Raw genomic sequence first — 13618 nt, 5'->3', positions numbered from 1 at the left:
AACTTATAATTCATTCAACGCACACTTATACACACTCACACACACATTACCTTATAATGAAACCGCACAATAATCGGAGCTTACAAAAGATTCATCTATAAATTAATGCTATTTGAAAATGATGCAGTCTTCTGGCTATTTTAACTATTTGGTTAACTTAAAGTTCCGCAGAGTGCCTGCTTTTAAGCGCGAATTAACTGTTTTGGACAACGTCGGCTGACTGCTGCTAGTTGATGCTCTAGCTGCTGCAAACTGCTGTTCCTTCTCCTCCTCGACGCGCTGCATGAAAGGATCTATCTTCTCTGAACCACCCATGCCATTGTATGCAAAATTTGAGCTCATTGTAGCCGAAGAACTAGAAGTGGCTCCCAGTACCAGGCGAGGTTTCTTAAATATTGAATACTGCAGCAGAAATAGCAACAAAAGATGTGAGTAGCAACAAAATTTTCTTTGAATACATTTTGCATAGCTACCTTTTCGCTTAAATCACTGTGTGTCTTCCGTATGACGCCATGTGAGGCCATGCTTATGCCAGCTCCACTCTTAATCGGCGAGATTTTGGTCATGCTCAGCTCTGGGGGTTTGAGCAAATGTGAAATCCCAACGCTGCTGGATTTGATATTTAGATAGGGTGATGTTGACTCCTCTATGCGTTTGATGTTCTGTTTCTGTAAAGATTTTTATATATAATATATTTGTATATTGTGTACAATATGGTTATACATACAGTTGTTGGCGAGATCGTGCTGCGTCTTTCCTCTTGCTTTAGCGCAACAAGGTTGCTGTTTAGGCCTAAGGAAAGGTTCGAAGTATCCAAGTCAATTGGTTGGCTTTTAATTAACTTGAGCTGTTGATAATAAAAGAAAAATTCTGTTATATGATAAGAATAGATCAGGATTTGTAATATATCTATGAATTTAATTATGATTCGCGTCCGTCTTTCGGCCCATAGGAGATTTCACTGAATTTTGGCAACTAAATAAATTTTGCTTTCTATTTATTGCTCGCCAGACAACGATTCAGCTTAATTAATCAAGGTACACAAGTTTTAGCGAGCCTTCAAACTGTCTTAATTTAACTTAAAGATTTTACAATTTTATTCACTCTTAATTTATTTAATACTTATTACGCAAAGACCATCATCCTCTTAGCTATAAAGAGCAATGGCTATTTCACTAAAACACAGCTTGTCTCTCTCAACTCTTACCTTCTCCTGCGTACGATATAGATCGCTCTCCAGATGTGAGATTTGTTCCTCCAGCTTGCTGCAAGATGCAAGAGAATTGAATATTAGTAAATCGTATAAGGTATACAGAATATCATATAGTACAGTATATAGTTTTATATATATTATATAGTATATTGTATATCAAGTATAGTGTATACTTAATATTGCATATCGTATACATAATATCGTAATTTTTTCGATAAATAGTATACCGTATATAGCATCACTTTACCGCTTCGAGTCCAGCTCTCTGCGCAGATCGTTCTGCACCAATTTGAGCACATTTCGTAGTTCCGTCTTTTTGGTTTCGCACTGTCGCAGCTCCCGCTTCAGCGTTGACACCCAATTGGCCAAGACATGAGGATTGGCTTCGTTTTTGAGCAAACGCTCGGCATCGGCAGCGCCTGCTGTCATAATAGCCGAAACGCCTTCCATTGTGTGTATTTGTTGTTTCAGCGATTTGTTCTCCTTGCGAAGCGAATCAACGACCAATGCGTCATTTTTTAAGACTTTTATTTGCTCCACATAGCTGGTGATAAGAAATTCATTCTTTTGCAGCTTTTGCTCCAGGCCAGCTATAGTTTTGCTGCAGTTTAAAAATTCAATTTTCTATATGATTAAGTTTATTCTGAATCTACTTACAGACACTTCTTTTGCGTCTCCTTTAGCTCCTTCATTTGCTGTTCGCTTTTACTTTGTTCTTTTTCCTTCATTTTCATTGCCAAATTCGCATTGTCCAGTTGCTCCTGCAGCGAGCCGACATCGATGCGACTTACATCTAAATTGGCTAAATTGAAATAAACGCGCCATATATTTCGCGTTGTACACTTGTTGCGGCATTGTGGGCATGTCTTCGAGCTGGAAGTTCACTTTAAAATAAGTTTTTTTTTCTATTTCTTGTGAAATTTTATTGCTTACCGATCAAGCCATTGCATGAGGCAGGTGTGGTGAAACATGTGGCCGCAGGTGGTAACATACACATCATCGGCATGCGTAAATAGTTCCGCGCATATAACACAATTCAAATTCAACATGCTTTACGAAAAACATACAATATTATAAGAAAAATTAGCTGGAAAATAACAAATCTATATTGCGGCTTGTCGCAGAATTTCGCGCCGCTTTATACAAAATCAGCTGCGTTTACGCAGCCAACTTCAAGTGAGCACTAATGTGCGCGCAGCCAACTTTAAGTGAGCTGTTTTGGCGCACACCCAACTTAAAGTGAGCATTATTGTGCGTATGTATGCTCAAATTTGCGCGCAGACAACTTCAAGGGTTCTTAACTTAGCTAAAAAGGTTGCTATAAATTTTGGTTTGGATCTCAGTTGAAATCAAATTAAAGGTTTGTAACTTAGCTTAAAGTGTTGCTATAAATTTTAGTTTGTGTCATTTCGAATTTCTGCTACATTTGACTTCGTCAAAACAGCTCAACATGTTGCGTCAAACGTTAGTTCGTGTCGTAGCTAGAAATTTCGTTAAATTTGACTAACTTCGTCATAACGTAGAAATGTTATTTTAAATCAAGTTGGAATATGTCAATTTTATGGGTTTGGTTAGTGTCTCAGCTAGAATTCCTTAAATTTGGGCAACTTCAATAAAATGATGCTTGTAATGTTGCTATAAATATTGGTTTGTGTCTCAGCTAGAATATCCGTTAATTTCAAAATTAAAAGAGTCGCTTGAAAGTTCAATTTTAGTTTTTATTTGTAATTTGCAGCCAATGAAATGTACAGTAATTTTTAGCATAGCATTTGATTTAATTTGCGTCATATTCTTGTTTGCTTTGTATACCAGGCAATAATTCTTACTAAATGCGCGCCAATTTGTATTATTCAAAAATGAAAATTTTACAGTAAATAATACGAAAAAATAAATTTAGTTTAATCAGTGTTTTGTGTGACGAATTATTGCGTGACATAGAGCAAATCAAAAATGATTTCTTTTTTATATACTGCTTGAATAGGTATTTTCTTATTGAGTTTTGATATCTAGGTTTAGACATAGAGCTGTAAGTTCTTAATAATCTAGTTGAAGTTTTTTTGATTTTTGATTTTTGTTTTTGTTTTCGTTTCACATTTAAAGAGGTTTACTTCGTATTAGTTTTTATAGGGTATTAAAACGAGTTGATTTCAATTCTGATATTGTTTGCTTACTTAAAGAGAGTTTTTCTTTTTTTTAAATATTTGAAGTTTTTTTATATATTTAAATTTTTGCTAATTACGTTTTACCCATTTTTCCCGAAAGTAGTTTTTGCTTTTCAATAATACACGTGGTTTCTGCATCTCCTTCTTCTTCGTCTTTTTTGTTTTGTTGTTTTTTTTACAATCATTTTGCACCCTTAAATATATTTGTTTATATATAATATGCTTCATATTCAAAGAAATCCTCGACATTTTTTTGTGTTTTTCATTTTTTTTACCAACTTTTTGCTTAACTTTTAATAATACAACAATTTTTAATTTATTTATTTATGTTTTTGTAAGTGTAACTAGAATTTTCTTTAACAATCGATTTAAATTGCATTTAAACAATTTTACATTTACAGTTAAATTTGTAAGTTTTAATATTTAATATTTATTATTTATATTTAATAATACATTTGGGCTTTACGCTAATTGCCCTTGGAATAGTCAACAAATATTTACCACTTAGTTTCTAACTGCTTTTATACACACTTAAAGTTCGCTATATCTTAGCTATATATGTTTATATATATGCCGTATGGTTCAGTTGTAACGATTCCAAAAAATTCCATTTGCTATGCTCCCATACCCAAGCTCTACTATCTAGTAACTGATCTTACACATCTAAATAGTTTACACACATATTCAATATTTCATTTGTCGTAAGTTCTGGAAGTGGATTTCGCTAGAAATTAGTTTTACTTAGTCGCTAAAGCTTATAGCTAATTATTACATTTGTATTTTTTTGCTATTTTGATTACATAGTTCGTACAGCTTCAATATTTGATAGAAAATATCGTATGGTTCTCAAAATTATTTGAGAAAGAGTTTCTAAATAGTTTCCAAACGAGTTTTTAAAACAATTACTCAGAAACAGTGTCTAAAATTGTTCTCAAACACTATTCCCTATAAACGGATTTAAAAATCAGTTTCTAAAATAGTTTCGGAAATAATTTTTAAATGAAAATGTTTCTAAAATCCCCTTTAAAAAACTGTTTTAATTTAAGTATTAAAAAACAGTTTCAAAAACCTTTTTCCCCAAACAGTTCAAAAATATTCAAAATATTTTCAAAAACATTTTCTCACTTTTTCAAAGCAGCTTCTATAAAATTCCCAATAACATTTTCCAAATAAATTTCAAAAAACAGTTTTTAAGAATAGTGGCTGAAAACAGTTTTCCAGAACAGTTTCCAAATGTAGTGCCTAAAATGAAAAGGTTTCAAAATTTGTTTTCAAATTAGTTTCTTGAAATCAGTTTTCAAAGCAGTTTCAAAAACAATTAATAAGAGAAGTTACTCGAAAACAGGTTTCTTTTGTCTTTTTTTTGCTTTACAATCTTAACTTTTAACTTCTCTAAAGTATTTAGATATTAATATTTAAATACTTTTAGCTTTTAACAATTTTTGCTCAACTTATTTACATTTGTCTTAACTTAAAAGCATAATATATTTATAACATTTAATATTTACTTTTAATATCTTAATAATCTCAATTTCTAAATTTTACTGCTAAACTTCTATTTTTTGGTATACATGCATGTAGTGAGTGCTGGTGTTCTTCTTCTTTTCGTCTTGTTTTTCAACTTCTTTACTTCATGTTTTAAATATTTTTAACGAAGAGGCAAATCCTTTCGCTTAGCAGAAACGCCTGCAAAATAGTTTTTAATTCGAAAAATTTATTTAAACGTAAATTCGCACAATAAATTCACTTAATTAAAGTTTATTTCGGAAAAGTGGAACAAAAAAGAAAAAAAATTTTCACTGATTTTGCTGCCGCCGGCGACTGTTGAAATGGGCAAAGGCAAATATGTTTTGACACCCATTCGAAAGTGGCAATGAAGGGTATATCGGCTCTGTGACAATGTATGTAACAGCTAGAAGCAGGTGTGGCTGAGTGCATAGAACCAATACATTATTATTAGGGGGAATTAAATCGATCGATCGCTTGCCTCCTCTTAACATTCCTGTCTGAATACATTCATTTGGGTTACTATAATAGCTAGCGACTTGAGTCTTTTACACGTAGCTGCTCTGATACCGATCGATATTCATAGTCATAGGTCTTTCTATTGCATACACTGCGCAAGTGTGTTTCAAATGACCGATAACGATATTCTCTTAATTGATATTATACTCGATCTTGTCTTGTCTTGTCGCTCCTGAATGCCATAGACTCAAGCAATTTTGTACATATCTTTGCTTACACAGCTCAAATTATTGATAACTATTGCCTTCTCATTATATCGATAAGAATCGATATGAAATTGCAGCTATTTGCGCATATCTTTCTCGTTGTTAGACTTAAAGTTATCGAATTTAGTATATAGATTCTGTGTTTTCAATTTAGAAATTAGTCCTTCGGATTAGGTAACTCTGAGTCGTGCACTCCCGACTGCAGCTCACTAATTTGTTTTTTTTTCTTCTAATTTTTGTTAGCCATTTTTCTAGCCTTTTTGTATGTGGCTACTTATCATAGATAAAAGCGCACGCATTGTGTGGCCATAATTCGAATGACCCTTTGGGCGCATCGGACGTTATCCTGTCCAGAACTGATTTAAAGCGCTGCTCGCATGCAGATGACAGCGCCGATAAAGTCGACGGATAAAAGTTGTTCACAGTTTTGAAATTTGAGAAATGAGTTGAGAGATGCGAGGAAACTTTGCCTTCAAGGCTAACAAATTGTTTCAACTGCCATAGAAAGCGGGCAACAAAGCGCGATAGTGGGGGGTGTGTGTGTGTGACTTAGTGTGGGAATGTGTGTGTGAGAGAGTGTGCGTGTCTGTGTAAGCGTTGCCCATGGCCAGCGTGTGTCATGTGTTTGGTGAAATTGGGCGCCCAAAGCAAAGACACTACACGTTCACAGCCAAATTCAAAACACTTTCAAAAGCAGCAACTGCAGCAGTAGCAGCAGCAGCAGCAGCAACTGCTTAAGCCATATCAATTGCGGAATATTGCGGCACATTGCAAATTGAAACTTGTGCAAAGCGAAATTGAAAAAAATATATTAAAGAAAAATAACTGCAAGAGAGTTGGAAGGAATTGCGATTGGTTTCAATTTCTGTATATTTGCTTTCATTTTATATATATATTTTGATTATTTTCATAATGTTGAGCGTACGTACCTTCGCCTCTTCGCATGCACTATCTAGAGCTTCCCGCTGCGATAATGCACTGGTCGATGGCCGCCAAACAATATGCGTTTAAAGGCTTGACGAAACTCGGGACTGAATATTGTATAGATGACCTGTAAAAGATAGAATTGTTAGCAATTTTGTTTAGGTTTTATAAATAAAGATGTTTTTTTCAACTTTTCTGTCAAATATAATTAAAATTTAATAAAAATAAAACGGTTTAGCTTGCATAGAGACAAGTTTTGGCCATAGCTAGCTTTTAAAAAGCTAGATTGGTCATAAAACAAGCTGTCCAAAGGAACTAATTAAAATAGACTAAAAATGCCTCAAACAACAATCTTACTTAGCTATCGATAAGCATATATCGAAACAAATTCAAACACTCGCTGACTAGGTGGCAACGCTGAAAGACTCAAATTTTCATTCAAATTGTCAAAAGCGCTGCGTGGGCAAGTCAAAAATAGTTTAGTATATTGTAAAACTAAAGCCAACGAGTAAGTGAAATTGAGGCTTAAATAAAACTTGAATTGACAAACATAATCAATGCATAATTAGATAGAAATAAAACGAAAATGAGCACCAACAACAATAACATCGAGATGCCAACAACCAGCGCAGACGCGGCTGGTGGCAATGGCAATGGCAACGGCAGCGGCATAGATCGCAAACGTTTCAATGTGAAGAAATGGAGTGGCGTGGCGCTCTGGTCATGGGATATAGTCGTCGATAACTGTGCCATCTGTCGCAATCATATCATGGATCCCTGCATTCAATGCCAAGCGAATCAATCGAGCAACAGCGGCACCGAATGTACCGTCGCCTGGGGCTCCTGCAATCACGCTTTCCACTTTCATTGTATCTCCCACTGGCTAAAGACACGACCCGTCTGTCCCCTGGACAATCTCGAATGGAACTTTGAAAAATACGGACGTTAGCTCTGATATATATTTATACATTTAAATGTAAATATATATATAAGAAATTCTTTGAAAATCGAAGATATTAAGAGGGAAATTTCTTAAAGGCATATTGTATATAAAGTTGTCTTGATTGTTATTTGGGTAACTGAAACAATGGCTCGAAATATAGCTAAGCTTAAGGAGTTCTTGTATAGGTGGACTATACCGTTATGGCTTGATCAACTCAGCTATAATTTCAGTATATGAATGTAATGCAGACGAGGCTAGCAAGACGGGTGTAGGACATGTGTTCAGTAAGTTTAATAGACGATATCTAGAAGGGTTGTAGAGGAATAATACTTTCAGTTATCCTACTGTTTTTTTTAGTTTTGATAAAGCGAAAGCTAGTTCCAAGTTCACACAAACTAATTCTTAATTATTGATTATAAATATGTTTATATATATTAGATATTTGTATGATAAATATTTACCGGGTTCAGCGTCGAGTTAAAGTAGCCCAGCCAGAGGAAGAGCGAGGCGACGCTGTCGCTGATCTGGCAGGCGGCGCAGAGCGGCATCGTCAATGCCATCACGAAGAAGGGCAGCCAGCAGACAACGAAGGCGCCCGTTATAATTGCCAAGGTTTTGGCCGCTTTCCTTTCACGTTTCGCCTCCAGCGTCTCTTTGCGTTTGTTCACCTTTTGCATGGGATTCGCTATGCTGGACAATTGTTGTGCCGGCTGTTGCTGTGAATGCTGAGATGAATTTGAGTTGGGATTTGGATGCTGATGCAGCTGAAGCTGCAGCTGCTGTTGCTTGGTGCGCGGTTCTGGTGTTACCGGACCGGAGGCGTTTGCGGAGCTGCATAACGGATGCGCCTGGTTGCAGCTGGTTAACGTGCTGGTCTTTGTCGTCATCGGGCCAGCTGCTGGCGTCGTTGGTGTCTGTGGCGATAGCGCTGATATCGATGTAATTGTTGTGGCATTTGATGTGCTGGCACCACCACCACCGCCACCGCCACCACCGGATTTGCTTGTTTTTTGTAGCTGCTGCATTTGTTCAAGCTGCTGTTGCAGCTGCGGATCCTCAAGCACCTCCACGCCGCCGTTGCCATTGGCCTTGCCTGTTGGTGTTGTTGCAGTTGCTTCTACTACTAATGTTGCTGCTTCCCCAGCTTCAGCTGCTGCTAATGTTGTGGTTGCGGTTGCTTCTACCACATTAAGCTGGTGCTGCTGTTGCTCTAGCTCCTCCTCCTGCACGGGCTGTTCGGCAGTTTCAGTGGGTTTCTGTTGCTTGTGCTGCTGATTGGCCAAAGCCACTAGATGTGAGACGGTGGCTATTTGGCTACCTGATGTGCTGGGCACCTGTAAATGGTATGTGAGATAAAGCATATATCAATATTCAATTTCAGTTTAGCATTTCGAATCATGAGCAGCTGCAATTGCAATTGCATTCATAAATATATTTATACCCAATTCCTCTAAGCCATTTCCATTTCCATTTCCGCTTTTTATGCTTGGCCATTCTGTGGCTATTCATAAAAATCGCTGGGCAAATAAATACATGTATTTATTTACGTTAAGCTTCGCGTTGCGCCTTCACGCACGCACCACTTGTGTGTGTGTGTGTGTGATGGGTGTGCCACGCCCCTGCTATTAAACCACTCTATGCCGGACGGAAGCCGCACATTCGCAGGCACTTGGTCAAAAAGGGCTGCAATTTGTCGAGTTGGCCTGCTAACGGCATGTCGTAGGCACTAAAATTCATATAATCACCTGTAATTTGAGACAGCAGTGTCCATGTCCATGGGCCACATTATGTGCAGAAGCGTAAAGTGCTAAAATCAACTTTTATGTGTTATAAATTTTGTCTACGGCCACACTCGTTCACACTCTCTCTCTCTCACTCTCTCCTTGTGTAAACAAGCAAACGCAGGTGCCGCACATTTTTTGGCTAGAGATGGCGCATAAACAACTCGTGCTGCGATATCGATAAGCGCACGTCATAACTAACGAGCGCTTGCGATAGTTGTTGAGATCAGCATTGAATGAGACAGTTTTAGTGATGTGTAAAGTGGCCTTGGATAGCATATCCCTTTAGCGATGTTTGATAGCCAGTATCGATTATCAAAGTTTAGGCAATTGGCTGCTTAGTCAGTTTAGTTAAGTTTTTAATAACCTTGGCAGATTTATGCAAGTTTTCTTTTTGATAAACGTTAAGGACAAACTTTGCTTACGTAATTTGTAGTTCATAATTGTCTGAAACAATCGTTTATGGGAACCAAATGTGCAACATTTCCCAAAATTTCTTTTTAGCTAGTTTAACTTCAATATCATATATCAAAAAGCTCATAAGTCTAGCCTAAATGAGTATGTATGGAAATGCAACTATGATCAATATACCAAAATTCATCTTCATTTCTTTTTGAGATTGATATTAGCTAGAATTTTAGCATAATTCTACATATATTTAACATTTATTTTTTGCTTAATTATTCTGTAAATTTCTGGGCTCATTTTGATATCCTTTTTTAAACAAATTTCCAGTGAATTAGCTCAGCGGCATGTTGGAATGAAACGCAAGCTTAAAGGCTTAAAATTCATTTTAAATTTCACCTTTGTAGTAGAGAGAAATTTGTCTGAACCCAAAGAGCCTGTCTGCACAAGTCTCGTCTCTAATTTCTGAGCCTGTTTTTCTTGGGAGGGCATTGCTCACAATTAATGGGCCGCACGGACACGGCGCCAAAGTCGTTGCCAAATGAATTTTATGACTTTGATTCCATAATATATTGCTTGGTTGTTATAAGCGTGTAATTGATGCGCTGCCACAGCCTAGGACAAGGCACAGTAACAAGAACAAGTTAGAATGGTGCAGCTGGATGTAGCTGACTGCAGGATGCCTGTACTTGGTACAAAAGTAGTTAAATTTGTTGATTTATCGATATTTATCGAATTGGTAATCAATGAGAGAGAGAATTTATAGATTTATCTGTAGAACGGATAAACAGATTCAGCTGCAAAATGTGTTTATAAAAGAGTGAAGTCCATAGAAGAAGAGGAGTGATTCTAGTATTTTTATGCCAAATTCCAAGCCTATTGGCAGACATGGAGATACTAAGACATGCCCTGCATAAAACCAATATACCCCTATTCCTGCGATGAACGAGCATTACAAAAACAACTATGAGAAACATTCAAATTTTTCTTGGTGCCAGACCACAAAAATAAAAAATGCATTTTCAATTTGCCAAACAATGAAGCCAGAAGGATGTAGCAGAAGTAGGAGAAGGAATAGTCCTTGCGACTTGTCGCCCGGGACAGGTCAAAGTTAGGAGAAGGCGGCGCATAAAATTCAATGGCCATTGGGCAAAAATTTGTACAAAGGGAAAGTGAATAGCATATGTGTGTGTGTGTGTGTGTGTGTGTAACCTAAGCTATGGCCATTGTCAATGCCATTGTGTGTCATTCGGAGAGATTGAGGGAGAGAGGGACACAGTGTATGAGAGAGAGAGAGCGAGAGGAATACAAACAAATGTTGCAATTTCATTTGGTTTAGGACTGAGGTTGACTTGATATTTGCTACGATTTGGTTTCATTTCGTATTCTTTTCGATTTTGACCGCACGTAAAGCGAATCAATGCCAAACTGCAATTCAGAGCGAACACAACAATGCGGTCTAATGATTGCGCGTTCCATTGGCTTCTCTAATGGCCAATACACAGGACGGTAATAACTTTTCAATGCTAGCTGGCGGGATAAGGACAATGTGACAACAGTTGCACAACTGTTGAACAGCAGTTGAACAACTTTTGCATATTTCGTGCTGAAACTTGAAGATTACGCATACGCCGCATGGGCCAGCTGCAAGATTCTTTTTCTGTCCAGCAACTTTTAATTTGAAATGTTTCGCTTTTTTTTTTGGTACTTTTTCGAAGAGTTGAAAACCAGAAAACCAAAAACCCTAAACCAAAAAACAAACACAGCAACAAGCTTAGAAGTGAGCGTTAACAAAGTGTAACACACAGACACACACACACCCACTCTCACACACAGCTAATATTTTATTTATGTGACCATTGACCACCCTTAACTTCTCTGCTCTACTAACTTATTTGCTTCTCTCTCAGTTTCTCTCCCTGCTCTAGACGGCCTGCATTTAAGTGAAATGTATATTTGTTTCAATTTATTTGCAGGCGCCACTTGCGCCCTGCATTGACTTATTGTTTTTGTTTCCAATTTGCTTTTGGCTTGTACGTTCGGCTAGTGTATTTTAATGGCAGTACTGAGAGCTGATTAGCTACATCTAGCGTTTTGTTAGGGTGTGAAGAAACTAACTGCAACATTTTTCAGAAGAATAGAAAACTTTGCCAAGAATATTACAATCAAAGAACAGATTTTTATAGAATTATAAATCTTTTGAAATCATTGAATAAAATATTAAATATATTACACCAAGAAGATAAAGCTGAAATCTATTGAAGGTACTTAAACATGAAGAGACTTAGAAAGACTAAAAGTTTTGAAAGAAATGAGAGTTGAAATATATTAGAGAGGGGAAAAGTAACTTGTTAGACATATAGAAAGTTTATTAAAGCTTCAAAAAATAAGGCTTTAAGAAGTTCAAGAAGCTGAAGACAGCTTAAAGTTTTCAAAGGCTTTAATAATATGCTAGCACAAAGTTGAAAAGTTTATAAAAGTGAATGAAATTTTTAAGTCACAACAAATGTTTTTTTCTTATAGAAAATCGAATTAATATCTGAAGTTTCTTTGCACTTTATTTATATTCGAATTCCCATTTCTATTTGCTGTCAAATGGAAAAGCTCTTGTGGATTTTCTCGCCAGCTTTCAGTGTACAAATTGCATTTCAATTGCAACAATTTTGCAAGAAATTCTTCAACTTTATGATTTGTGCATAATTAAATTGTATTCCCATTTGGATTTCAACTCTATTTGCTTTTGTGCAATTGCCAACGCGGGATTTGAAGTATAAGCAAAGCTTCGGTGCAGCGCAAATAGCCTTTTTCCCACTGTTTTTGGCTTCTTTTTTTTGTATCCTCCATTTTTTTTTTTGCTATTTTGTTTATTTTAGCTCATGCGTTTGCCTCTTGGCTCGTATAATAAACGAAACTACTATGATAAATGTATATATATTTGCTTGCGGCTATGCGTGGAGTGTGTTGTGAGTATGTGTGTATGTGTGTATGTGCGTGTGTGTGTCATGTGTGTGTGTTTATTTATTTGGCTGTCCACTTATTTGGCGCACACACAGAAACCTGGCCCAAGTAAATATTTAATCTGAATGCATGTGTGTGCGTGTGTTTGCTGGTCAGCAAAGGCAAATAGCCATGCGAGCCAGTTGCTGATACGCTTAGTTATTATGGTCAAACGAAAGCTGTTAGCCATAAGCTATCAACATATTTTCTTCAATTACTTCAAGCGTATTGAGTGCCCACGTTTTCAGTTTCCTGTTGCTGCTTTGTTTTCATTTGACTGAAACTGAGCTGAGATGCTTTTGCATGGCAACGACACCCATTTCGTATCCTTGTCACAGACTTTCTCTCGCTCCCTATATATATGTTTGACTTAGCTATTACTTAACCTGCACAGCGACCTTTTGGCCACTCGCAGCCAATTTATTTTGACTCCAATTCGACTCGACTTGACTCGACTCTTGCTTATTTTTTTATGTTTCGATTTTCGTTGCCTTTGCTTTAATGCCTTATTATTGAATGCGTGTGTGTGTGGCTATAAAAAGGCTAGCTGAAATTGAAGTACATAAAATGCCAGCTAAATACAAATTTTCGTTTTGTCAATAAACAAAAAAGCTTTGCCTGCATTTTATCGCTCGCATTTTGTATAATTTGCGGGCTTAAGCCTCATATCTATGTGTAGCTGCAGCATATAAAAATGAACGACTTCAAAAATAATAAGAGTTCATCTTTTTAATTTTTTTGAGCCGCGCTCACACGTGTCGTCGTATACGTAATCCGCATGTATATAAAAAGCAAATCGATTTATGCGTGCATAAATCAAATGTCAGCCGAACTTGATGTTTAGCTAACGACATGTGCAAGTTTCTATTTGGATTTAACAGGGATTACGCGCACAGGACACGCAACGAAAGACTGGACAAGGATTTGATGCCTCTTGTTAGCATAAGCAAATCGGGTAGATT

At 36.7% G+C, this 13618-nt stretch overlaps 2 protein-coding genes across 2 annotated transcripts in view; both read right to left on the bottom strand.

Annotated features, from left to right (window-relative positions):
- Positions 1-121: 121 nt before the first annotated feature.
- Positions 122-2406, bottom strand: LOC111602227 (E3 ubiquitin-protein ligase TRAIP). Its single transcript, XM_023319208.2, has 7 exons — positions 2147-2406; positions 1871-2086; positions 1461-1814; positions 1208-1265; positions 728-847; positions 474-668; positions 122-402 (listed from the first exon to the last, which is right to left on the bottom strand). The coding sequence occupies exons 1-7, from the start codon at positions 2260-2262 to the stop codon at positions 145-147; spliced, it is 1317 nt and encodes a 438-aa protein (XP_023174976.1). The 5' UTR covers positions 2263-2406; the 3' UTR covers positions 122-144.
- A 2345-nt stretch (positions 2407-4751) lies between these two features.
- LOC111602348 (5-hydroxytryptamine receptor 2A) overlaps positions 4752-13618 on the bottom strand; it is a 45397-nt gene continuing 36530 nt past the window's right edge. Inside the window, exons 8-10 of the mRNA XM_023319360.2 lie at positions 7935-8807; positions 6536-6657; positions 4752-5061 (exon numbers count right to left, since the gene is read on the bottom strand). Coding sequence (XP_023175128.1) covers positions 6559-6657; positions 7935-8807 — 972 coding nt within the window. The 3' untranslated portion in view covers positions 4752-5061; positions 6536-6558. The remainder of the gene's footprint in view (positions 5062-6535; positions 6658-7934; positions 8808-13618) is intronic.

The sequence above is a fragment of the Drosophila hydei genome, unplaced genomic scaffold (genome assembly GCF_003285905.1).
Source record: "Drosophila hydei strain 15085-1641.00,03,60 unplaced genomic scaffold, DhydRS2 tig00008122-arrow-pilon, whole genome shotgun sequence".
Classification (NCBI taxonomy): Eukaryota; Metazoa; Arthropoda; class Insecta; order Diptera; family Drosophilidae; genus Drosophila; species Drosophila hydei.
Note: the sequence above shows the minus strand (reverse complement) of the source record. Positions and strands in the feature narration are given on the sequence as shown.